Genomic DNA, 27,254 nt, shown 5'->3' with positions numbered 1-27,254 from the left:
ACCTAAGTGTCCATCAACAGATGAATGGATAAAGAAGATGTGGTATATATCTACAATAGAATACTACTCAGCTATAAAAAAAGAATGAGATTTTGCCATTTGCAGTAACATGGATAGACTTGGAGGGCATTATGCTAAGTGAAATAAGTTAGATACAGAAAGACAAATACTGTATGATATCATTTGTATGTGGAATCTAAAAATTACAACAAACTTGTGAATATAACAAAAAAGAAGCAGACCCATGTATATAGAGAACAAACTAGTGGTTACCAGTGGGGAGAGGGAAGGGGGGAGGGGCAAAATAGAAGTAGGGGATTAAGAGGTACAAACTATCAGGTATAAAATAAGCTATTGTACAAGGATATATTTTACAGCACAGGGAACATAGCCAATACTTTATAGTAACCATAAATGGACTATATCCTTTAAAAATTATGAATCACTATATTACACACATAACTTATATAATATTGTACAGCAACTATACTTTGAAAAAAAAAGTGCTGCTGTAAAACTCAATTGCTTAGTTCAAATCCCAGCCCAACTGTCTAACAGCTGTGTGAACTTGGATAAGTTATTTAACCTCTTTGAGCCTTGATTTTTCCTGCTCTAAGATGAGGGACGTGATACCTTTGTCAAAGTTGTTGTGAGGGTCACATCAGGTATATGTGAAGCATTTGATAGCGCCTATTAAGTATTCAATAAATCTTAGCAATTTTTATTAATAATGCAATACATTTCTTTACACACATATCTACCTCTGTGAGTATTTACATAGGCTACATTCCTAGGAGAACTACTGGGTCAACAGGTAATAAGCACATTTTACATACTGAAAAACATTTGGATCAACTATGAAACCAACATTCAAAATACGGTCAGCTTTGTACCTCTGTTTCTTGATGTAGGTGTGGTTATGTGGGTGTGATGATTAATTTCATGTGTCAGCTTGACTGGGCCACAGGTCCAGATATTTGGTCAAATATTATCCTGGGTGCCTCTGCAAGGATGCTTTTGGAAGACAGTAACATTTAAACCAGTAGATTGAGTAAAGCAGATGGCTCTCTCTAATGTGGGTGGGCCTCATCCAATCAGTCAATGTACTGAACAGACCACAAAGGCTGACTCCCCCTGAGTAAGAAAGAATTCTTCCTTCCTGATGACCTTTAGATCGGAACTACATCAGCTACATATGCTGTACTGGAGCTATACTGTTGGCTCTTCTGGTTCTCAGACTTTTGGACACAGACAGGAACTAAACCATTGGCTTTCCTGGGTCTTCAGCTTACAATATAATAAAACTCTCTCTCTCTCCCTCTCTCTCTCTCTCTCTCTCTCTCTCTCTCTCTCTATATATATATATATATATATATATATAAACACACACACATACACACACACACATACACATACACACGCATAACCACAAAGCCTATTGGTTTTGTTTCTCTGGAGAACTCTAATACATGGGTGTGTTCAGTTTGTGAGAAGTCAATAAGCCATATTCTTACAATAAGCTCAGTATGTATATTAACCTCAAAAAGGGTTTTCTTAAGTTAAAAAAAGAGGAATGAATATTTAAAAGGTTTTTTTTTTTTTAAATGCAGCCAGAGAGTATAGGGAAGTAAGGCACTCACCATACACTCCTGGGTGTTCTAGAAATTAAACAAAGTCTTTGGAAAGACAATTTAGCAACACTTATCAAATACCTTTAACAATTTACAGTCTTTTATTCTGGAATCCCATTTCTGCAACTCAAATGTAAGGAAATAATCTGCAATATGGAAAAATGCTTTTGTGTCAAGATGTTCACCACAGCATTACGTATAAATAGGGAAAAACTAGAAACCAGCTAAACATACAATATGTACAAATCACATGGGTCAATCCCAGCCCATGCCACCTCTCTGTGCCCCCACCTACAACCCTCCTTCACTCCGTGCACTGCAGACCATGATACCACCCCTGACCACAGCTGACTGGACCAAGGGGTTACACTGGACTCAAGTTACACTAGTCAGTTTCTTCCTGAAATGTGGAATGGGGACACAGGGATTTGAGTCAGTCTCCCTCAGGTGCTGGAACTGGAAGATGTTATAAAAGCAGAGTAGGCAGAGCCCACCTGGACCATATTCAAATACAACAGAGACAGAGGGAGGAAGAGGACATCAGAGAAAATGAAGCTCAAGAGAGAGGAGAGGGAGACAGAGCAGCCACTGGGGCCTTTGGGTCCCTGCCCTTGGGTTCCATGAGATCCTCTGCAATTTCCCTTTCTGCAAAGCTAACTTACATGCGTTGTTTTACTAACATGCACATAATCCCTAACTAAATCTGAAATTGGTATCAGGAGTGGAGTGAGCAGCAAAAGAGTCTCAGAGGAAATGGAAGCACTTAGGGATAGAGTCTTGGTGGGGTGAGGGCAGTGGTGTGCTGGTACATGTTTAATGACTAGTTTCCCAGGAGTAAGAGGAGAAGCCCTGATCTGCAGCATTTCCAATTTTCACGGAGTAAATCCTCCCATGCAGCACTTCTAATTTTCACGGAGTAAATCCTCCCCTGGTGGCCGATCTCAAGGTACTAAGGTGACATCACTAAACACAGAGATGTACACGATTGGCTCTCATGAACCAAAGGAGGTGGCTCCCGCACACCACTGGGCAGCAGGAGGGCAGTGAGCATGCCTCTTCCCTGGAGGGGATGCTGGCAATCTCTGGGGTGTGGTGGCAAAGCAGGTGGGTATACCACCATGCTCACCAGTCTCTTGTATTCAGACTGTGTGTCCATCAGGTCTGCTGTTCCAGGTCTGGGGCCTTCCAACCCCCATCCCAGAGCAGCACAAGGACCTTTTGAAATACACAAACCACATGCCTGAGTTTGAAAACCAAGAGTGGGACCTTATAAGCCAATCTCACCTCCCAAGAAAAAGGGCAGACCCCACCCACCTACCTCATTGGGAAGGACCGTGGCTCCATCTCCATCACGAGGGACCCCATCCTTCCCCATCTGGGGGAGCATGGAAAGCCTGGCCTCCTCGCTGCCGCCTGACTTGGCTGCCTTCTTGTTCAGGATCCTGGCCATGCCCTCCGGCTGGTGGTAGCTGGCGGGGGAGATGGGCTCCAGCTTCTTGGCGCCCTCCTCCCCGGGTACGGACGTGGGGCTTGGCGCCCGGCCACACACGTTGCGGAAGAACTCCTGCACGATGCCATACTTGGGAGGCTCGGGCTTGGCCCGGGCCTCGGACACGCCCAGTTTCCAGACGGACTCGGTGCTCCCCGAGTGCTCCACCACGCTGAATAGGCTGGACAGCCCATCGTTGATGTTCCTCAGCACGGGGCTGTCCCGCGTGGTGGTGGAGCGGGCCCAGGCCGAGCCGTTCTGCTTGCCCTGATGCAGGTTCCACAGGCTGCGGTCCTTGGCCCCGTCCAGCTTGGACACGGACCGCCTCTGGAGCTTGGGCGAGCCGTACTTGGGCGAGCAGCACGGCCGCTCGATGCGCGAGTGCACCTTGTCCAGGGAGGAGGAGATCTGCTTGCTGCGCACAGACACCAGCGAGGAGCTGCGGGGCGACCAGCTCTTGCCATGCAGGCTGCTGCGGGGCGGGTCGGTCTGCAGGCCCACGCTGACCGTGCGGGTGGTCTGCGTGCCCACGCTGGCCAGGCCCACCGTCTGGCTGGACGTGCTCTTCACCTTCCGCTCCAGCGAGCCCGAGCGCATGGCCTGGCGCACGCAGTTGGTGATCTCCTTCATGTCGTCGCTCATGTTGCCCGACATTTCAAAGTCGTGCAGGGCCGCTGGGAAGCCGGGCCCGGCCGCCGAGGGGCCGCCCCCGGAGCCCCCGTCCAGGCGCTGCCGGGAGAAGTTGCAGAGCCAGCGGCTGTAGGAGCTTTCCGCCAGCCCGTCCGCCTCGGCCGACTCTTTGGGCTTGGCTGTGGTGAAGAGGAAGCCGGGCTCGATGATGATCTTGCCCTCCCTGTCATGGACCACGGGGACGCCCAGGCGCCGGGCCACCGGGGGGCTGTAGTAGACGCGGATGCCCGTCTTGTCGGGAGCCGTGTAGCTGCGCTGCATCTGCCTCCCCGCCGGCTCCTGGCAGCCCAGGGCACCCAGGCGGTTGCAGTCACGTGGCGAGAGCCCTGGCTGTTCCGGGGCAGCCTTCTCCGGGTCCACTGGCTGGGGGCCCACAAAGGCAAAGGCAGGGCTGTTGGGCAGCTTCTTGCCCCGGGCGGCTTCCCCTGCGAGGTAGGGGGAACAGTCCAGCAAACTTTCAAACTCTGACATGGAGGAAACCGATTTGGTCCTGGGAAGAGCAGGGGAGAAAGGGCAGAGTTAGTGGAAGATGCCTCACGCGGAGCAGGTACTCTGGGCTTCCTCCCTGGTCCGTGCACTTCACGGGCAGGGGGCGGTGGGGCAGTGGGGAGACGGACCATGACGGTCCTGCTCACCTCTTGCGGAAGACGCTGTAGGTGCCCTGCCCCTCGTCCCCTCCACACTCGCACCTACACACTCAACACTGCATCTCTGAGCACCTGCCATTCTCCACCAGAGGGCTTTTTTCTGTCTGCAGGAGCACACTTGGCCTCCACCCACAGGAAGCTAGAAATTCACATAGTTTATGGCCCTAGACACAGCCCTCAACAAACAGTGAGTGGGGTTTGGTGGCTTGGTACCAGCCTCCCTGCCCGCAGGTGGGAGAACTCATGTTCTGCTCTGGCTCCCAGAGGTGCTGTGAAGCTGAGCTCCAGTTGCCCACGTGTATCCCGGTTGATAACACCTCCTTCATGGTGCCTTCCCTTCCCTGTCTCACTTCCACGCTTTTCCTGGAATCCCCTCCCAAATATACCATTTGCACTCAAATCCTTGCCTCAAGGTTTACTTTTGAGGGAACCCAATCTAGGACGCCATTAATCTCCAGCCCAGACCTGGCACGTGTGCTGCCTGATGACTGTAAGTGCTGGGTATACGTGACGACATTGCACACGTCAGACCACTCAGTCCTCCGACAACTCTAGGGGGCAGTTCCTGTTATCTCAGTAGGTAGAAATGGGAAGTATAGTCCAAGGGCACAGAGCTAGAAATGACAGTGTTGGAATTCAAATCCCACACTATGACTCCAGAGCCACCCTCATATCCCAGGGCCGACCTGGCTTCACGCTACGCACACGGCCCCTGGGAGGTTCTGTTACCCTGAATCTTTTCATAATGGTTTCCTAATGGTGGAGACATGGTCCTGATAGCCCTAGGGGTCTTCCTGGCTGTAGCACAGGGCTGGGCCCAGAGGACGCTGCTCACTAGTCCCAGGAATAGATGTCCAGCTGGACTCTCCCAACTCCAGGGACAGGAAGAACCCCAAGAGGAGCTAAACAGTTGCTTTCCCAGCTAGGATATTCTGGGGCCCCGGTGTTCCACGCCCAGAATCAAAAAAAGCACAGGCTACAACTGCCATCACCCAAACTTTCCCAGCTCCTAAGTGGCTTGGGTTCCATAAAAACCATATCCCAGGGGACTTCCCTGGTGGTCCAGTGGTTAAGACTTCACCTTCCAATGCAGGGGGTGCGGGTTCAATCCCTGGTCGGGGAGCTAAGATCCCACATGCCTCTGGGCCAAAAAACCAAAACATAAAACAGAAGCACTATTGTAACACTATTGTAACAAAAAGCACTATTGTAACAAATTCAGTAAAGACTAAAAAAATGGTCCACATCAAAAAAAAAAATCTTTAGAAACCATATCCCAGCGTTCTCCCAATTCAGCTGAGGTGCAGTGGCAGAGGAAGAGAAGAGAGGCAAAGGGGCAGGGCAGCCTGCAGGGTGGGGCTGGGGGTGGGCAGAGCAGGGGGAGGGGCTGCAGAGTGGAGCATGGGGAGGGGCTGCTAGCACCTCTTTAAGCCGGTTCCCCCAAGCTCAGCTTCAGAAACAGCCTCCTTGTTGTGGATCTTCTCACTGTGTGTCTGCCATGGAAGAGAGACAGGAAAGGGTCAGTCTGGCCACTAGCACACAGAGGGAAGGTAACAGGGGGCCACTGTGGGAGCTGGCCCCAAGCCCCACGCATGAGTCTCCTCTTGTAGAGCAGGAGTGACGTCAGCACTGATCTAGAATGCTCAGTGGTCAGTTTCTGGCTACAGTGCACCTACCCCCTCTCCACACACACATAGGTATGTGATCCAGGCATGGCCAATCAGTGGTCCAAGAGAGGACCCAAGGAAAGAGACTCTATTTAGAACTTATTCTGAATGTAGTGGCAGCAACAAAGCACCCAGTGGTCGCTGCTCAGCTGAAGGTGAAAGCAGTGACCTGAGGTCCTGCTTGGGGTTTGCCCCACCCTGGTTCAGAGACCTACACCAGTTTTCTGACCCTGCATCACCAGCCCTCTTGAGCCCCTAATGAAATCCTCTCCTGCTTCACTTCCCCAGAATTGGCTTTTATTGCTTCCTCAGGCTGTCATGAGCAAGGGCCCACATGTTCACTGTTTGGTTACTCGGTGTGTGGCTATACGGACAGTGCACCTGAGGCTTAGAAGCAAACTTCACTGATTGATCTCCACAACCAGGGCTGGGCTAAGGCAGAGAACGTGATTCTCATTTTACCAGTGAGGCAACTGGGGCCCAGAGAGGGAGAGTGACTTGCCCAGGATCACACAGCTCTTTGGAGGCTCTGCTTTTGAGAAAGGCACAACTGAAACACAGAGAAACACCTAGCCTTTGTCCCAGGCATGGAAAGATGGAGCTAACAGGGGGCTCTTTACAGGTCTCAAGGCTGGAACCATGAAGTAGAGACCTCAGGATTGAGGAGCCCAAGGGGGTGAGGGTGTGTGACCTGTGGGACAGGATTAGCATCCTCCTTGTCACATTCCCCACAAGTGAGAGACTTTCCAGTGTAGCCAGGAGCGCAGCACATGGGCGGCCTGCCACCCACTCACCTCTTTCCAGCTGTTGTCCTGCTTCTCCAGATCTGAGTGCTTCAGAACCCAAGGGTCAGCAGCCTTCTGCAGCTGGGCGAGAGTAAAGAAGATGGTCATGTGCAGGCAAAGATGGTGAGCAGGGCCCTGTTCTGCGCAGGGCCATTCCCCAGGCTCCACTCTGCAGCCCAGATGACCCAGATCATGGACTCAGAGCCACCTTCCCAGTGGGCAGCAGCTCTGAACCAACGGAGTGGGTTTGACAAATGATCATGAAACCAACCACTTACGGGCATCCTTATAAGTGTCATTATATCAAGCACGGTAATAGTTGTTATTACCATGTTAATTCACGCTACAGCGCCTGCAACAGCTACATCAGCTAAGCGGCAGCTGAATGACATCAAAGTGGTATCTCCACCTAGGTATGCTAAGCAGCAATTAAACTGAATGAGAGTGGCCTCTGCATTCTGTCATGAACAGCTCTCTATGAAAGAGGCAAAGTGTAAATAATATGTACATTAGCATTCAATTAGTGATTTTTAAAAATCTCTGAATGTAAATTTAAACAGCAAGAAAGGGAGGGAGTGGGGTGGAGTATGCTTTTGTAATATCTGAGTCTTATATAAAGATGAAGTCCTGACTTATACAATTGAAATAAAAAATAAACAAAGGGAAAAGTCACAGTGGAGCATAGCAGCTTGATAAGCTAGGTGCATGTTAACTGTAGTGGGGCTGTAATGGTCAATGATTGTTTTTCCTATTTCCCCCTTTTGGTCAGAGGACTCTCATTTTCATGGGAAACCTCTTGGTTCCGAGGTTTTGGCAGGTTCTAGGTGTGGGCACGTGACTCATACCTGGCAGATCAGAGCCTTGTGGAAAAGGAAAACTCTCTTTCCACTGAAACTGCTAAGCTGTGAGGCTATGAATACAGCACTGACAGAGGCCATCTTTGAGAACGGCTTGCTTCAGAATAAAACACAGCGGAAAGCAAGCCTGTGGGACTGGCAGAGAGGCAGACCTGGTCCCTACTGCAGCCTCTGAGCACACAGATCCATCTCTACCTGAAGGAGTCTTCCCCCTGGTCTGTGCCTATAGCAACTTCCCCCTTGTGGCTTAAGCCCTCTTGGGCTGGGACAGACCTCACCTGGCTCAGGCGATTCTGCAGCTCCTTTACCTGCTGCTCCGCCTGCTGCTTCTCCCCCTGAAGCCGCTCCACCAGCTGCAGCTTCTCCTGGCCCCAGTTGTGCTCACTGATCCGTAGCTGCCGCGTCAGCTCCATGACCGCACTGTAGGACTCAGCCAGGAGCTGCTGCTGCTCCTCCCGCTCCCTCTGCAGGGCTGCCTTCCAGTCGGGCCCCATCCGATCTCCAGCCCCCTTCCCAGCCTTCAGCTCCATCTGCGGAAAGAAGAGCAACCTGGGTGGCTGGCACCAGGAGGCCCCTCCTCTCTGCCCTCCCTCGTCCCTCCCCGGGCACCAGCAGGGGGCAGGGGGGAGGGTGCTCTCCTCACAGGACCCCTCACCCAGGAACCTTCACTGACCTCCTCAGTTAGAACTAAACTTTTCTCACAGGCAAGGCTTGTGTAGCACAGCTTCTACACACCAAGCTCCGTGCTAAGGGCTTTTCAGGCATTATCTGTGCCCTCAAGAAAACTCAGCAAGATAACCACCATTTTCAATATTTTACAGAGGAGAAAGAGGTTCACAGAGGTTATTTGTCCCTGGTCACATAGCTACAGAATGGCAGAGGTTCCTAGTTATTGCTTCTCAGGATATTTCATCAACACTTACCCATGTTTACCAGGGTTTACGGTTAGTGGGGGACATGCACAGTCACATAAAGAATGTGGGCAGGACGGCTTCCCTGGTGGCGCAGTGGTTGAGAATCTGCCTGCCAATGCAGGGGACACGGGTTCGAGCCCTGGTCTGGGAGGATCCCACATGCCGCAGAGCAGCTGGGCCCGTGAGCCACAGCTACTGAGCCTGCGCGACTGGAGCCTGTGCTCCGCAACAAGAGAGGCCGCGACAGTGAGAGGCCCGCGCACCGCGATGAAGAGTGGCCCCCACTTGCCACAACTAGAGAAAGCCCTCGCACAGAAACGAAGACCCAACACAGCCAAAAATAAATAAATAAATAAATAAAAATTTAAAATAATACAGACATACACTTTAAAAAAAAAAAAGAATATGGGCAGGAATCACCTGAGCGTGACGGCTGTCTTGGCCCAAATCTTGGGGGGCAGGAGGGAAACGTGCAATCTATAGAATCAATGTACCCCACACCCCCAAGATGTGGTCAGATTCCCATGGCGGGAGGGACACCTGGAATGCCTGGGGTTGGGGGGGCAGTGGGAGCAGGGGACACTGTGGAAGGTGCAGGTGGGGCGGGAGCTGTGAGATCAGCAGGGAGTGTTGGGAGGAGAGAACGGTGGCAACAGGAAGCCAGAAGTCTGAGAATTGGGAAGAAGGTGGGATCACGGTCATGAGGAGACAGAAGGGCAGAGGTTTGGGGAGTGAGGGTCAGGTCTGCCACTGACTAGCTGGGTGACCTTGGGAAAGAAACTTAACTCCTCTGTGCCTGTTCTGTCACTTGCCCAACAAAGATCATCAGTGTACCCACTTCTGAGGGGCCCGTGATGCCTGGGAAGGCAGACTGCAGCAGGGGCAGCGGGGAGGAAGCTGGGCCCCGCAGAGTTCTGGCGTGGGATCGGGGTTGGGGTGGTGAGAGCTTTCTCTCTGAGTGGGAGGAAGCCCATCCTCTCACTTCTCAGGCCAGAGTGGGGGGCAGCACCTTGCCTCCAGGCACACAGCAGAGACCAAATATCCAGGACTCCTGGTTAAGGCTCCTTTGATCATCTGGGTTGTAAGGAGGGGAGTCCCCCAGTTTGGGTGGAGGGAGCAAAACAGAGTCAGGTAGCAGGGGCTTAAGGGGATCCTTATGAGGACAGCAGGCAGCAGAAGTGTGGGTGTGAGGATGAAGGATGTCAGCAGGTGCAGACAGGCATTTAAGTGTTCCGGCCTCACCTGTGAGCTCATGGTGCGGCGGAGGCGCCTGTGATGTCCCCATGGCTCCTTTGCCAGTCCCTCACCTGCCTTCCCTAGCCCAGGGACCTTCAGTTCCCACTGTTTCTGGTACCCTTGCTGTGTGACTCTAGGCAAGTCTCTTGCCCTCTCTGGGCCACAAGGTAAGTGAAGGGGTTCCTATGCTTCTAGGAGCATGGTTTGGGCATCCTCCTCCCCAGTCTGACAGCTGAGGCCTTGGCAGAGAGGGGAACAAGGAGGGGGATGTCTCTGACAGGTGGGAGACTCACCAGGGCAGTATGGCTCTTGAGCTCTGCCCGCTCTGTCTCCCAGGTGGCCTTGGCCTTGGCGAACTGTTGCTGAAGCTCAGTCAGACCACGGCGTTCATCCCGAAGCAGCCAGCATAGCTCCTTCAGCGTCACCTTCATGTCGGCCAGTGTCTTGATGTACTCATTGGGCTGCAGATGGGGGCAAGGCCTGGGTCAGGAGCTTTCGGAGCGGCAAGGAGGAGAGGCTGGGCTGGGAACTCATCCAGAGTCCAGCCTGGGACTCTATCAGGCCTCAGGCAAGTCCCACGACCTCTTCGGGTCATCTCCCCATAAAACAGGCATAACAAGCCCAGCCCTGGCCACCTCTTAGACTGACACAGGCCCCAGTTTCACATAAACACAAAATTCTGTAGTTACAGCAAGTATTCAACCTAAATCTGAGCTGGGCCCTGGCTTCTCTGAGGCTCTGCAGCATCTAGGCCTCCGTCTTTCTCCTTGCCCAAGATCTGCCTTCTCTGACCCACCGTAGGCCAGATGGGGAGTCTGAACCACGGAAGCTCCCTGACTGCCCGACTTGGGCCCAGTCTTCTCTCCTGGGCCCATGACCTGTTTCCCACCTGTAACCCAGCTTACTGTGGGTGCCCCTGGGAGCCTGACCCTACTGCTCTATACTATCCCATGGCTTGATTTGATGGTTCCTGCTCTTAGGCCACAAGGCCCTTCTTCATACAACTCACTCTAGCCTGATGTCCTTACCCCCACTATGCACATCCCAAGCTGCAGCCAGACTCAGAATACCTTGCCACATCTCTGTATATACAGTTCTCTTGGTACAGAATGGCCATTTCCCTATTCTCTATTAGGCAAGCTCCTATTCATCCTTCGAAACCCACCACCTATGACTCCTTCTCTGTAATACCATCCTTTATACTCTAAACAGAATTAACTGCTCTCTCACCTGAGACCCCACGGTCCATCATCTGACCCTCTGTCACTGCCCTGGGGTGACTTACATACCCCATAGCACTGAGCATCTGGGGCCAGTGACCAAGCAATAACCCTCTGCCGCTCCAGTGCCTGGTGTAGGACTGGGGTCAGAAAGCAGCAAGATGTGATCACTAAACAGACAAAGGAACAAATGGACAGGACAGGACTGGAAATGGGCTGAGAACGCACCGTGTTTTGGGTCCAGCTGTCCCCCGTGCAGGTCTTGTTATCAGAATGCTGGGCGTTTAATTCCTCTTCCTCCATTAGCAGGTACAGCTCCTTCATGCTATTTACCTGTTTTTTAAAAACCACACTCAATAGCGGGTAGGAGGGCATCATGCCTGAGGTCTGACCCTCAGGGGGAGGGGATACAGGCTAGTGGCCCAGATAGAAAGTGGGCTGCACAGCCAGGCAGGAATAAAGAATGGGGGTTTATGGACCAAAAGTACCCCAGCTGGGCACTGATTTCCCAGATTTTAACTTTGAGCCCTGGGCACCGTCCAGGTCAAGGAGCACAGCTGGAGAGTCAGACCCTTCTGCCCCCCACACCATCTCTTCTGCCCCAAGGACCATGAGGCATCCCTGAGAGCTACTCAGAAATAGCTATGTTATCAAGGTAGGCACTGTGGTTGGAATAAAGGGCCACAAGGCACCCTCATAATTATAGATAAGGGCAACCAGAGGCTTGGGTGGGCAGAAGGGACCCTTCCTGGGAGCGGAGGGGTTTGCTGCTGATGGATTCTGGGCAGGAGTCCAGAGCCAGCTCAGGAGACCAGGGTCTAGTTCATGATGGGAGTGAAGCAGAAGAAGTGGGTGCTCATTCACTATTCATTTCATTCATTCATTCATTCATTTGACAAATATTTATTGAACACCTACCACACACCAGGCCCTGTGTTCAGAGTTGGGAATACATCAGTGAGCAAGACAGACAGAAGCCCTGGTCCCCTTGAGCTTCCATTCCAGTAGCAGGAAAACAAACAAATATGTGAAATATTGATACATGAAACATCGTTAAATATATGGAATGTTCCATAATAATAAGTGCTATGGAGAAAAAGAGAGCTGGGAAAGGAGCCAGGATGTGCTGCACTGGGTGGTCAAGGACGGCCTTAGAGAGAAGGTGGTATTTGGGCAAAATCCCGAAGGAGGTAAAAGAATAAGCCATATGAATACGTGCAGGTTGAGAATTCCAGGTTAAGGTCACAGCAAATGCAAAGACCCTGAGATGGGAACACATCTATTTGAGGAAGAGAAAGCAAGCCAGGGAGGAAGTGAGAGGTACGGGGACCAAGGCTGGCTGAACAGGCTTTGCAGGGACTTTGGCTTCTACTCTGGGTGCCATGGGAGCCAGGGGAGGATTGTGCTGAGGAGTGACACTGGCCTGACTTTCAGCTGTACGAGATCACTCTAGCTGCTGTGTTGAGATACTTTATAGGGTAGCAACAGAGCTCCATACTGCACAACACCAGGGGGCACCATCCACGTGGAGTACACGCGGCCTGGTACCTCCCTGCTTTGAATAGAAGATGCTCGGTGGAAGGGTGCAAGGGCAGAGGCAGGGAGACCAGTTAGGAGGCTACGGTGATTATCCAGGCGAGAAGTGGTGATGGCTCAGATGGGGGTGGTGAGGGGGTAGGCAGTGCAGCTGGGTCAGATTCTATAGATTCTAGATAGATTCGCAATGTGCAAGAAAGGCCATGTAAGCCAAGTGCCTGGACAAGCTCCCCAAGGAGGCAGGTGAAGGTCAAGGAGAGACGCGGCCTGAGGGCTGAGCCCTCGGGACTGTGACGTTAAGGGGTCAGTTCAGGGAGAAAAGGAGGGTCCAGCCAAGGAGACTGAGAAGGAGCAACCAGTGAGGTGGAAGGAAAACCAAGAGAGTGTGGTGAAATCAAATGAAGAAGGGTTTCTGGGGTTCAGGGCAGGCACTGAGGCTGGAAATATGTGGGGTGGAGCAGGGCCTGTGTGAATAAATACCCAGTTCCCTCCCTGGTCACCAGTATCTAAACATACTGACTTTTGATTATCTGTATATGTGCACAGTTCTTTCCCTGAAATTCTTTGGGCTGGGTGTGCTTGGAATTCAGAATTAATCGGGATTTAGAAAGATAATATGATACCTACACCGTATATTGTAAAACAGCCCCGTCTGGTGAGATACCCTATGCTTGTGGACACCAATATTTCCCCTTCAAACATGTGAGTACTAACAGGAAATGGGGTAAATAAAGGTTTTGCTGCCAAATGAATGTCAGGTCAATTTTTTCCAACTGAGTTAGACCCAACAAACCACAGTTCTCAGAGCTTCTGGATTTCAGAATTGAGGACAAGGAATCAAAGATCTTTATCTGCAGTAGAATAGGGATAATAATTGTTTCCACATCATAGGGCATGTGTAAAAGTGAAATGCAATTATCCAAACAGAGCATTTATCACAGTGCCAGGACACTATAAATACTCAATATACGAGGGTTATCATTCATATATATAGCTTTAATTCTACATGTGTGGACACACATATTCTTTAAAAGTATGAATGTACATCAAGTTTGTTATTTATATGGTTATCTGTATTTTATTATGTACTTGTTTATATGTATTTTATACACATGGGCTTTATATCATTATATCTATGTATATATGTATTTTTTACAGTGTGGGTGGTTATGTTTCTTATCACGTCTATCTCAGTAAGTATGTATATTTCTATTTATTATAGGCATGTATATTATTTTATTTTCTATGGTTACACCTTATTTTTTTCCTAAAGTAAGTTTCTGTTTCTCTCTGTTATCCCAGTACGTTGAAATGGCTAGAAAGATTTTCACCAAATATGGAGAGTTTGCCTGAGACAACCTGATTTAAAATCAGGCTACGTGGCCTGAAGGCAATTCATTTTTTTTGGGGGGGGGGACATCTTCCCTAGCAGCCAAAAGTGGGCTTCAGCTATGGAAAACAGTATAGAAGTTTCCCCCAAAATTAAAAATAGATCTCCCATACGATCTAGCAATCCCACTTGTGGGTATATATCCAAAGGAAATGAAATCTGGATCTCTCTATGTTCATTGTGGCATTATTCACAGTAGCCAAAATATGGAAACAACCTAAGTGTGTGTCTATGAATGAACGGGTAAAGAAAATGTGATATATACATACAAGGAAATATTATTCAGTCTTAAAAAAGAAGGAAATCCTGCCATTTGCGACAACATGGACATGGATGAACCTGGAAGACATTATGCTAAGCAAAATAAGCCAGAGACAGAAAGAGAAATACTACAAGATCTCACTTACATGTGGAATCTAATGAAGTCAAACTCATATAAGCAGAGAGGAGAACAGTGGTTGCCAGGGCAGGCGGAGGGGGGAATAAGGAGTGAATGGGTAAGAGTTTCAGTTTTACAAGATGAAGAGTTCTGGAGATGGACAGTGGTGATGGTTACACAACAATGTGAACGTACTTAATGCCAGTGAACTGTAAACTTAAAAATGGTTAAAATGGTAAAATTTATGTTATGAACAATATATTTTACTATAATATAAAAAAATAAATTTTAAAAAAGTTGTTAAAAAAAAAAAACAAACTGGGCTTCATCCAGAGGCTTGTGTGGGACTTCCAAACAGGAGGGACAGTCCTAAAGCAGACAGCGGCTTCAAATAGAGTCCCCAGGTGTCACAAAGCGTGATGCTCGAGGGGCAGCCATGCTGGGCTCTCCAGGTGCTTCTCATAGGGGTGCCTCCAGGTCAGACATTCCTGGGAGAGGGCAGCAGGGAATGTGTTCATCTAAAGATGGTCAGCAACTCTCTCTAGAGGCCCTTGGGGAGGAGGCGGGTGGCCTATGAGCCCCACTGGGGGTCGGGGAGGAAACTCCTGCTACAGATTCAGGTCTAACCACCATCCCCTGCTCCTGGGACATTCAGGCTACTCTGGGGGACCTCTGACAGGGGTACATGGGGACTGCCACTGGTCCCCATTGGCTCTGGAATGAGTAGCTTGAACCAGAGAAGGGCCAAGCCTGGGCTAGGGCAGAGGTACCTGTACCTAAAAGGCCAAGGCCAAGGTGAGCAGTGCCAACTCAGGTGGGTGTGACTGAGGTATGATGTCCTTACATGCCCCCTTCTCCTAGCAATGTCAGTGTGCTGATCGTGACAGGAGGAAGGGGATTTGAGGACAAAGGGTCCTGCACAGGCTGAGGGACAAATGGGCCACGTGAGTCCTTCCCAAGCTTCACACATTCCCAAAGCTCCACTCGTCATGTTTCCTGCCACACCCAAATACTACCTGTACTATCAGTAATGCTTTTAAGTCAACCTACCCTTTCTAGTTAAATAAACATATCTAAAAAAGGAAGTTGATATTACTAAAAATGGAAAGCCAGTGTCCATTATCATTGTCAAAGGTAACATTAAAAATAAAATAGGTATATTCATAAGTGAAAAATAAGCAGCAATAAAGAATCAACTACTTTTATAAGTAAAATGTGGATGAATCTCAAAGAATCATATTAAGCAAAAGCCAGACACAAAAGACTACATGCACTTGTATGAAGTTCTAGAATAGGCAAGATTAATCCATGGTGTAAGAAGTCAGAATAGTGCTGACTGCTGGGGTGGGCATATCACCTGTGGCACCCAGGAGCCTTCTGGAGCACTGCAAATGTGCTCATTGTGATCTGGGTGATGCTATACTATGTATCTGCAGGGTGTATACTATAAAACTTCATCAGCCGTACACTTAAGATGTGTGCACCTTACCGTATATAAATTGTACCTTAAAAGAGTAAAAAAATTAATATATACTATATTTGCATATAATGCAAAAACAACAAAACCAGATCATTAAAGGCATCTATATCCTATTGCCAGCTCAAGACTCAGGTTTGTTAAAAAGGGAAACCAACAAATACCGCAGAGGTGTTAAAGACCTACTGGCCCCCAAGCAGACTTCTTCCTGGCAAGGCCGGGACTGAGTCTGTCGTCTTCACCATGGTCTCCCCGGCATCTGCCACAGCACCCAGTAAAGAGCTGGTTCGCAACAAACCGATGCTGAAGGAATGAATGAATGAATGCAAGGATGGAAGCTGCAAGCTGATGCCTCGTATCTGAGCCCCAGGGCTATGTCAACTCAGGGCTATGTCCCTCCTGTCCTCTCTCCTCTACCCCACCCCACCCCAGTCCCAGTCCCAGGGGAACCATACCTCAAGGAAGTCATCCCCCTCGCTGGGCAAAACCTTGCCCTGCCGCCAGCGCTTGAGGAACCACCTGAGCTTCATGAACAGCAGGAGGAAGTTGTGCTTGAACTGCTGGGACTCCTGAACCAACATGTTCTTCTCCTGGCTCCAGAATTTCTGCTCCAGCCTCCGCTGCAGGCTCAGACTCTGCAGCTCAAACTCCCGCCGCAGGAGTGCCCTCTGCTGGTCCTCCTTCAGCTGCAAGGGGGACAAGAGCGTGAGCTACCCCAGCTGTCTAGGGGACCCTAACTCACCCCATTCCAGGCCTCACACAAGGGCCGACAGGAAATTTCAGGCAGTGCCTGGTGGTGACCCCTGACAGGGATTCCGCCACTAGCAGTTCATTGTGTTGAAATAAACAGTGCCTTCTGCTACTCCAGGGGAGAGAGACGCATAAAAACAGCAGCAATCACAGTAACAATCAGTGAAAGAGCTGGGATCTGAATCCGGCTCTGTCTGATTATAAAAACCATGACATCATCTAATGAGCCCATACCGGGAACCAATGTTTCACATGAACTCTCACATTCTTTGAGGCACCTGGGAGGGTGAGCAATGATGGCAGGGAGGGGTGACCCACATGCAGAGCAAAGGGCATGCTCGGGGTGAGGAAGGCTGACAGCATTAATACCTTAGTAAGCAACGCGGTGTAATGGCTCAGAGGGAGTCAATAACCTGGATAAGAATCCCAGCCCCAGGGACTTCCCTGGTGGTCCAGTGGGTAAGACTCCACGCTCCCAATGCAGGGGACCCCAGGTTCGATCCCTGGTCGGGGAACTAGACCCCGCATGCATGCCACAACTAAGAGTTTGCATGCCGCAACTAAAGATCCTGCATGCCGCAGTGAAGATCTTGCGTGTTGCAACTAAGACCTGGCACAGCCAAATAAATAAAATAAATAACAAAAACATATTAAAAACAAACAAACAAAAAGAATCCCAGCCCCACCTTGCCCTGCAAGTGCAACCCTGGGCAAAGCACTTCAGCACTCTGGGCATCAGTTTCCCCACCTGTAAAATGGGGACACACTTCACAGGGGAAAACATGAGGATTAAAGGACATGATGTGTGGCAAGTGCCCTGACATACAGTAAGGGCTTAATAAATGCTTTCTACTAGCAGAGCTACCATCTTGATTACCAGCCAGGCCTACGGCCTTTCTAATACAGATTTTCAACTCTGACGGGGCAATATTTCATAGATGGGAAACTGAAGCCCAGAGAGGAGACAGAATGGGCTTGAGGTCACACAGACAGTCAACGACAAGCCCAGGATTCCAGCCCAGCACAGCTAATGCATAAGCACCAGTGCAGCACGGGGCGAGAAGACACAGGTTTCCCCTGACATTCCTGCCTCTCAAGACCCATGGGCCGCTAAGGTTTGGTTCAGGGAAGACAGGTTGCAGTAGGTGCAGGAGAGCCCTGGGCACCACCCACCTGCACCATTTTCTGGTTGAAGTTTTCAGCCTCCTCCTTCCGCAGCTGCCGCTCTTGGGAGAGCTGCTCTTGCAGGCCTCGGAGGCTGTCATGCGCTTCGGCCAGCACCAGCTGCAGCTCCTTGATCTGGGGTCGAGATGAGGGACACAGATAAGGAGGAGGGAGAGAGCAGGAGGAGGACAGAAGCTGCAGTCAAAGGACGAGAGTAGTAGGATAGTAGGAGAGCAATTGCAGTAAGTCAGGCCCAAGCTGTCCTTCTAGTATAAACCGGGCACGGCAGCTGTCCCTACCTCGGTGGGTTGTCATGACGATGAAATGAAACGATGCACATCAAATCTAGCTATTGTTATAATTTTAATTTGATAATTTCTTGCAGAAATTTATTTGTAGAAAATAAATACTATGAAAACTCAGTTTAATTCACAAAGATGTTCGTCTCGTTTATAATTGCAGTAATTTACAAACAACTAAGATAAGTTAGGGATCAACCATATGAGTTTCATGGGTCTATACTTATGTTAAAATCCATTCAACTGCACACTTAAGGATAGTGCCCGTGGGAATTCTCTGGTGGTCCAGTGGTTAGGACTCCACGCTTTCACTGCCGATGGTGAGGGTTCGATCCCTGGGTTGGGGAACTAAGATCCTGCAAGCCACGTGGCATGACCAAAAATAAAATTAAATTAAAAAAAAAAAGGATAGTGCCCTTTATTGTATGTATATTATTATGTTATACTTCAATAAAAAGTTAAAAATTTATATACTCAATAGAAAAACATGAAGGACATGGACACACACAAACTAAATGTTCACAGTGGTTAATTATGTGATAATCTTGTGATCTTGACTTTCTTCTTTATATCCTTATGCAATGCTGCTTAGGGACTTTATTATAGTTATTTGTTGTTTATAATGACTATATAATAAAACCTTACAAAAAAGACAATAAAACTCTACCTTTGGTGAGGGAGGGGCGGGGGGATTGGGTTTATAAGGATTTGTAGCTAAACAAGCAAAAAAAAATCTATTTTGTTAGAAGTCAGGATGGTGACTAGATGGGGAGGAGAAGGGAAGCTTCCAGGGCCAGGTCATGCTCTGTTCATTGATTCGCTTGCTGATTACACAGTAGTGTTCAGTTTATGAAAATTATTTGAGCTGTACACTTACAATATGAGTGCTTTACTGCATGTATGTTATACTTCACTTAAGATTTCTAGGAACCTAGAAAAATGGTACAGATGAACCGGGTTGCAGGGCAGAAGTTGAGACACAGATGTAGAGAACAAACGTATGGACACCAAGGGGGGAAAACTGCAGTGGGGTGGGGATGGTGGTGTGCTGAATTGGGCGATTGGGATTGACATGTATAAAGTGATGTGTATAAAATTGATGACTGATTAAAAAAAAAAAGATTTCTAAAAGTATTTCTACTAATAAAGGGAAATTTTTATGCTGTCATGTTAAGCAGGAAAACAAAAAAGAGAAATGTCAGCTCCAACACCTACATAAAAGGTTTCCAGGTATGGCAAGATGTCCCTCTGTGAAAAAACCAAACACTCGTTATCTGGCCAATAATGTAAAAATTTGGCAATGGAAGGCACTCTGGCTTGAGGTATATCCTGTATGCCTGTTTTTGTTTTTTTGTTTTTAATATTTATTTGGCTGCATCGGGTCTTAGTTGCGGCACAAGGAATCTTTTGTTGTGGTGCACGGCGCTTCTCTCTAGTTGTGGCGCATGGGCTCCAGAGAGCATGGGCTCAATAGTTGCGGCACATGGGCTCTCTAGTTGTGGCGTGCGGGCTTAGTTGTCCCGAGGCATGTGGGATCTTAGTTCCCCGACCAGGGATCGAACCCGCGTCCCCTGCATTGGAAGGCAGATTCTCAACCACTGGACCACCAGGGAAGTCCTGTGTATGCCTGTTTCTTATTAAAAATCCTTAAAGGGCTCAATACTACCTATCTCTGGTGCTCTTCTTAAACTCAGTGCCCAACACGGTGCCTGGCAAATTGTGATTTCTCAGTAAAGAGTGGCTGAATGAAACAATAATTGAGGGCAGGTAGGAAATTATTTTCTCTGCAGGTGAGCTGGCCTACCTCTTTTTCTCAAAAAATAAGAACTAAGTATCTCATGCTTCCTGCCCCCTCCCCTCCTCTTTTGCCATGGCTGCTAGGACACTCAGACCACTTCAAGAGTTTGATCCATCAGCTTCGAGGGAGCGTCTCCCCCTTCACAGTTGCAGACTGGCCTCCCTGGGACCAAAAGTTGCCTTCCTAGGGATGCTGAGAAGAAAAGGACGCTCAGGTTGGGGCACACATGAGACTCTCCATGGTTCAGGAGTCTCAGGGAGGCCCCATCCAGTCCATAGGAGCCTTTTCCTGCTTCAGGTTCATTATGAAGTGCTGGGGAGAGGTTCAGTAGGCTTGGGAGGGGCTCAGAACCATCCGGAATTCCTCAAGGACCAGGGAATCCTAGAAATTCTACAGCCACCACCCACTCTAATCCTCCCATATTACAGGTGAGGAAGCTGCAGCCAGAGAGTGGGAACATGCCTGAGGCCACACAGCCTGGCAGGTCTCCTGAGGCCCAGTGATGTGTCATCCTCCTCCTCCTCATCCTCACCCAACAGGGACCAGGCCTTAAGCTAAGGCTTTTCATGTATTTAATCCTTTCAACAACCCTATGACACTTTACCTTTATTTTAAAGGTGAGAAAACTGAGGATCAGAGAAGTAAAGTGACACTTGTACAATTTTACAACTAGTATATATAGATCCACAATCTGAACCCAGTCAGCCTGACTGTAGAGATCGCTGCCTTCCTGCTAAAGAAATTACTGTTTCCATTAAATGACATAAATTATTAAATTCCCTGTGGAATTCAGTAGTATAGGAGAACAAGATCAATTTCCTCGGATAAGTTTATAAACTTCCTTTCATCAGGCCCCGAGAATGGCCCAAACTTCCTTGTTTCCCTCTCAGCCCTTGCTGTCAGGAAGCTTGGAACCAAAGGAAATACTCAAAACCCGTATCATCACCAGCTAAGATTCTCCACAGATCACTCTGTTCTTGAGCGGCCTCAGCCATTATCCTCCTACCCTCCCCCCTGCCCGCTCAGGCCTATGCCCACCTCAGAGGCATAGGAATCATTGTCTTCAGCTCGGTAAGGCCTGAAGCTCCGGCTGGGGTCGGGCTTGGAGTCCAAGTCGCCGCTGCGGAAGGCCTCTCGTATCCTGGGCTCCCATTCCGGCAGGTCCCTGAGGTCAGGTGGCTGCACCTAGAGGCGCAGGCAGAAGAGACTAAAGGTAACCATGGGGAGGGGGACACGGGGGTGCTAGAAACTGCACCCACCCCAGGCCTCTGGCTCTGTAAGAGGCCTCTGACCGCACACCTGAGGGCAGGGGCCTAGGTGGATTTGCCCCCGTAGCTCAGCGCCAGCCCTGGTTGGCACACTGCGACTACCCCATGAATGTCTGTTGAAAGGCTGAATGACTAGTGGTGAGTGAAAACACTGATTCTGTGAATGCCTGTCTTGTGCACAAAGCTTCTGAGCCAGCTTCAACTGTCCTCCCACACATGCGGCCCCAGCTCATTCCTACCCCAAGGAGAACCAAGAGGGAGACCCAACATAGGGCAGTCTGCTTGCTTAAGAAAAGCAAGACCGAGCCAGATGCACAAGGTACTGATTAAAGAAATTAGTTGTCAGAAAGAAAGAGCTAAACCTCTCTGTACAGACATGGGAAGACGCCCCTCCCCCATTGCTCTCAGGATGAAGATCAAACCTCCCGACACTGAGGTCCAGCCGCACTCTTTCCCTTAGTCCTTGGACACATCCTGCTCCTTCTGGCCATGATGCCTTTGCACAGGCTGTTCCCTCTGCTTAGAACACTCTTCCCCTGGTAATCCATCCTTCTGATCTCAGCTCAGATCAGAGGTCCTCCCTGACCCAGGGTCTAGGTCAAGCTTCTTGTTCACAGAAGCCAGCACCTTTCCCAGCGAGCCCTCATCTCAGTTTGTGATTTCCCATTCAATGGCATGATATTTTGATTAACATCTCTTTCCCCACTAGATGATATAGGCTAGGGTGCAGGAATCATAACTGTTTATTTGCTTACCATGGCACCTCCAGCACTAAGAACAAAAAGCATATGAACAATAAATAGAGCATTGTAAATAAATGAACAAATAGATACACTACACAAGAAAAACAAGTTGTGTGGTAGCAGGAGGTATAACATAAAACAATTTGAGGCAAAAACAAATATATGAGAGTACATGGAGAGAAAGAGTTAGAAGGGCATGCTGTGATGATGAAATGTTCTAGATCTGCACCACTTGACACATGCAGCTACCGAGCCCTTGAAATGTGGCTGAACTGAAGAAGTGAATTGTCAATTATATGTATCGTACCTTTTATTAATTTAATTTTAAGCAGCCCACATGTGCCTATATGACAGCAGTGCTCCAAAACCAGTGTTAATAGCAAAACCTTGAAGGAGTAAGAAGCAGGGAGGAGGAGGCTTCATCTTTTTACCAGAGGCACTTCTGAAACTCTTTGCATGTTTATGGATTACTCTTGCAGTGATGCTTTTTGGGGGGACAAGTGCTTTTGCTATTTTAATTTTTTTAAGTAGTAGTTTATAGATATCAAGGCTGGAAGTTCATTACCTTTAGAAAGCCAAGTTTCTGGCCTTTGCACAGGATCTGACCAAAGCTTTTTTTTAAAAATAATACTCGTTTTAAAATACAGCGTTGCAAAAGAAGCATGAAGAGAAGAAAGGGCGACCTGGCAAAAAGATAGGGCTTTGGAATGAATCCCTTTATCAACAGTAAATGACTAAGGGAACTGTGGTATATTCACCCCATGGGATCATATTCAGTCATGAGAACACACACATTATTGCCACCTGAGACAACAAACATAATGGTGAGTGAAAAGTCAGGCACAGGTGAGTGCGTTCTGTGTGATTCAATTTATGCAAAGTTCAAAGACAGGCAAAACCGAATCGAGAGGGGTTACCCTTGGGAGTGGGGATAGTGGCTAAAAGGGGACCTGAGGAGGGGCTTCTGGGGCGCTGGTCACGTTCTCGTTCTTGTCCTGGGTGACGCTTACACAGGTGAGCTCACGTTGGGAAAAGTCATTAAGCTGTGTACTTGTGCTTTGCGTGCCTCTCTGTATGTATGGTTCAGTAAAAAAGCCCATACCTACATATATAAAAAAAGTAACAGGGCCTGTGACTGGGACATCTTACCTGGAAGTCTGAGCCAAGGTCTTTGGCCAGAAGAATCTCCTTGGAGGGTCCCTGGGAGCCCAAGGCGGGCAGCGTCGAGAAGGGCTCGGGCTGCTCCTTGCTGGGGCCCCCGAGGACCGAGTCCGCCTTCCGCGTGAAGGCGTGGAGCTCCTGCTGGAGCAAGCTCAGCCGCACCAGGAGGGCGTGGATCAGCTTGGTGTCCCTGGGGCCCTCGCTGTTGTTGTCGGGGGCCTCGTGCAGCCGGAAGTCGGCGCACTCGTTGTCCAGATACGGGCGGAGGCCGGCCGTGAAGCCGTTGGCATCGGCCACCAGGACGTCGATGGCCTTGCTGACCAGGACGGCCTGCTCCCTCAGCCCCGGCAGCGCCTCGGCCTCCCGGGCCCTGCAGAGCCGGGAGTTGTGGGGTCCGTGGGCCTCGCCTAGGGCCGCTGGCACACACTGGGCCGAGTCCCCGGCCTCGGCGTCCGTCTCCAGCATCGGCCGCGTGCTCTGGCAGGAGGCGAGGTCACAGCGCTGGAGGTTGGAGAGGAGCACCCGGTTCTCGTACTGCAGCTTCTTGACCTTGCCGCTGAGCTCGCCGATCTGCAGCTTGGCGGCTGCCAGCTCCTCCTGCGAGGGCTCGCTGAGCACGGAGCAGCTGTCCTCCGACAGCGTCACGTCCAGCTCGTGCTCCGAGCGGTACTTGGCCAGCTCGCTCAGCAGCAGCTTGTTCTGGTCCTCCAGCTCGGCTGAGGAGCGCCGGAGCAGCTCGGCCTCCTCCTCCACGAACTGCAGGTGTCGCCGCAGCTCCGCCAAGCTCTCCCCGCACTCGGCGCCGCCGCCCAGAGCGGAGAAAGCCAGGCGGGCCTCGGGGCCCCCGCAGCCGCCGCCGTGATCCTTCATGTCGTCCATCTCGGCCCGCAGGCCGCGGTTTTCCACCTCCAGCTCCACGATGCGGCGGCTCAGCAGGTTGGCTTCCTCCTCCACCAGCTTCAGATGAACCTTGAGCTCCGTCTCCCGCGAGTGGGGTGCGTCCGCCAGCTCCTCGGCCGACAGGGCGCCATCCAGGTCCCCGTAGAGCGAGCGGTACTTGAGCAGCTCCTCCTTCATGCTGTCATTCTCCTTGGCCAGCTTGGTGAGCTTCTTGCACATGAGGGCCGACTCCTCCTTTGCAAAGTGCAGCTGGCACTTCAGGTCGGCACTGTCCTCCTGGGGCCCGAGGGGGAACAGGGACAGGCACGACCCAGCAAGGTTAGTGTTGGGAGGCTCAGCCACAGCATTTCAGGGAGCACTAACTAAGTGCTGGGAACACAGCCCTGACCCTCAAGGAGCTCTGGGTCCAGAGGGGAAGCAGAGAGGGGGACATAAATATTGCAGCACAGATGGGGCACCGCATGTAGCCTGGGGAGTCCAGGAGGGCTTCCTGGAGTAGGCAACATTCTGCCAGGGTCAGTGTTGCTGCTACTACTACTACCATTACTACTGCAGTTTTCTCATCTGTAAAATGGGGCAATAACATTCCCTCCCTCACAGACCATGAAAAAAATTAAATGAGACAATATATAAAAAGTGCCTGACACCCTGACCATCCAGGACCACTAGAAACGAACTATATTCTATGCCTGACCTGTGCTACATATAACACTTTCTCTAGCAGAGCATGTGAGAACCATGGGCTCAGGGTGTAGTTTGGGGAAGTAAAGTACACAGCGAAGCTAAGAAAGTGAACAAGGGGAGGATGGAGTAGAAACTGGGGCAGGGTGGGCACCTCTGGGGACTCCCCGAGCTACATGGAGTTAGGCCTGGGGCCTTCAGACTGAAAGCTACTGCTGGGGGCTGCACAGAGGCTGTGGAGGCTGACGGGAGGTACCTGCATGGAAGGTTTCTTGTCCGTCTTCCCAAGGGAGCGGGTTCCTCTTTTCTTCAAGGAATGCTGGAGCGAGATTAAAAAAAACTGAACTGAAAGCTCACAAGGGTGATGCACATCCAAAGAGCAGTCACAGTGCCTAGGGTTCCGCTGGGGGCTCCTGCCCTCCCTGGCCAGCGCAGCCCAGCCACGTCCAGCCTGGACCAGCATCAACTGCTGAGCCAGAGGAGTCTCAAGACCACCCAATGGGCTGCAAATGGGGAACAGGCCAGAAGCACTTGATACGATTCTGAACCCACCTGCCCAGGGTTCCTCCCCTCTCTCCCACCCCGAAATTGTGATCCAGTTGGGTTGAGCCCGAGACCTAGAAATCTGGGTTTCTGTTCTTGTTTGTCTTTCATTCATTCACCAAAGACTCCCTGAGCACCTATCACGTGCCAGGCATAGTTAGGCATGGAGAATACAGCAGGGACCATGACAGACAGGGTACTTGAGGGGGATGCTGGAGTGTTATGCCTAGATCCTCCCTTTAGGACTGGGGCACACATTCCCCTGGCTAAGACCTCAAAGTTGAGTCCCTCTCCCAGCGATGGCCATTGGCTGAGGGCAACCACCTCATCCAAGGTCATGTGCCCTCCCTGGGTGGGGGTGCTGGGGGGGCGGGGAACCCACATCCAGTGACTGGTCCATGCCCCCTTCCCACTCCAGCTCCAGAGCTCCCCATGGGATCAGCTGAGGCCATTGGTGTGAATGCTCTGCAGCTCAGCTTCTCCCTCTGCTTCGATCCCTGATGGTGTTATTCCAAGGGGACATTTCCAGAAGCCTCTTGTATGCACATCTCCATCTCAGGGGGAGTCCTGAGCTCATGGAACTGACATTCTAGTGAGGACTTTAATTCAGCATGGATACTAATAAACAAAATGAATATGGTTAAACAGATCATAACTGTACAAGAGGCTTAGAAATGATGAGGAACTGATCAGTTTTTACAATTTAAATGGTAGGTTTTCATGCAGATTAAAGCAAAATAAGCCTATAATAATCATCATGATTCAAAACTACAGAAGCAATAGGGGAAGAAACTGATACATTTGATTAGATAAGCAAATTCTACACGGGAAAAAAATACCCTAAGGAAAGTAAAAATAGAAATGATTAACTGGGAAAAAGTACTTGCAATGTATTACACTGACAAAGGGTTAATATCTTAAATATGTAAAGAGATTCACAAAATAGAGGAAAAAGTCCAACAAACCTATAGAAAAATGGGCTAGAGATATGAAAACCAGTTCACATGCAAAAAAAGATAGATGGCTCCAAACATAGGAAGATGCTCAACCCTATTCATGGTAGAGAAATGTGAATTAAAACTATACTGAGATACAATTTCTCACCTATCAGATTGGCAAAAATCCAAACACCTGACAACACATTCTATTGATGAAACTAAGAAGAAACAGGATCACTCATATTTCACTGGCAAGAATGCAAAATGGCACAAGCCCAATGGAGGGGAATTTGAGGAATTGTTATAAAAATCATTTCTGAACTTTCTCCATGTTTAAAAAAGTCACTCAGTTAGATGCATGAGTCCATTGAACACTTCTTCCCATGAGAGGGGTGCTTCATGTTAGTGGCATATAAAATCACCCTTGGGTTACATTTGACTTTTCAAGTCAGGCAGGTAATTTTCGAGCATGCTCCCAGGTAGTCTGAATACATGGGCTCCCGGTCCCCCACCTCTCACACCCAATCCCTGAAGGTGAGAACCACTGATTTAATCCAAGCCCCCAGTTTACTGAAGGCTAGAGAGAGGTCCCACAGCAAAACCAGAGCTGACCTGGAACCAGTTCTTTTTTTCTTTTTAAGTCTTTATTGAATTTGTTACTATATTGCTTCTGTTTTATGTTTTGGTTTTTTGGCCATGAGGCATGTGGGATCTTAGCTCCCGGACCAAGGATCGAACCGGCACCTCCTGCATTGGAAGGTGAAGTCTTAACCACTGGACCACCAGCGAAGTCCCTGGGACCAGTTCTTGACAGAGTTCTTGTTCTAGCTCCAAAGACCTGGAAGGAGAAAATGTGCCTTCTTGGACAAGGGACAGAGTGGAGCCAGCACAGTGGTTCTCAACCTGGGTGCACATCAGAATTACCTAGGGAAACTTAAAAAGAAAAAAAAAGATGCCCAAGGTCCCAATCCCAGAGATTCTCACATCATTGGTCTGGGTAGGTCCCAGGCATCAGTATTTTTAAATAGCTTCCAAGGTGATTCTAATGTGCAGCTAAGCTTGGAACCACAGAGCCAGGGAGACAGGCTCTT

At 49.6% G+C, this 27,254-nt stretch overlaps 1 protein-coding gene across 3 annotated transcripts in view; it reads right to left on the bottom strand.

Moving 5' to 3' along the window:
- The window catches only part of SOGA1 (suppressor of glucose, autophagy associated 1), a 72,912-nt gene that overhangs the window by 10,367 nt on the left and 35,291 nt on the right, over window positions 1-27,254 (bottom strand). For 2 of the 3 annotated variants that reach the window (XR_005016649.1, XM_036827515.1), the window contains exons 4-14: window positions 24,939-25,001; window positions 23,090-24,277; window positions 20,968-21,114; window positions 17,842-17,967; window positions 16,374-16,604; window positions 11,365-11,469; window positions 10,210-10,377; window positions 8,045-8,296; window positions 6,919-6,990; window positions 5,880-5,950; window positions 2,950-4,300 (exon numbers count right to left, since the gene is read on the bottom strand). Coding sequence is in view for 2 of the 3 variants with exons in the window: in XM_036827515.1 (XP_036683410.1) it covers window positions 2,950-4,300; window positions 5,880-5,950; window positions 6,919-6,990; window positions 8,045-8,296; window positions 10,210-10,377; window positions 11,365-11,469; window positions 16,374-16,604; window positions 17,842-17,967; window positions 20,968-21,114; window positions 23,090-24,277; window positions 24,939-25,001 (3,774 nt within the window). In the remaining variant the exon portion in view is untranslated. The remainder of the gene's footprint in view (window positions 1-2,949; window positions 4,301-5,879; window positions 5,951-6,918; window positions 6,991-8,044; window positions 8,297-10,209; window positions 10,378-11,364; window positions 11,470-16,373; window positions 16,605-17,841; window positions 17,968-20,967; window positions 21,115-23,089; window positions 24,278-24,938; window positions 25,002-27,254) is intronic. The other variant, XM_036827516.1, reaches the window with a different exon arrangement.

The sequence above is a fragment of the Balaenoptera musculus genome, chromosome 15 (assembly GCF_009873245.2).
Source record: "Balaenoptera musculus isolate JJ_BM4_2016_0621 chromosome 15, mBalMus1.pri.v3, whole genome shotgun sequence".
Lineage (NCBI taxonomy): Eukaryota > Metazoa > Chordata > Mammalia > Artiodactyla > Balaenopteridae > Balaenoptera > Balaenoptera musculus.
Note: the sequence above shows the minus strand (reverse complement) of the source record. Positions and strands in the feature narration are given on the sequence as shown.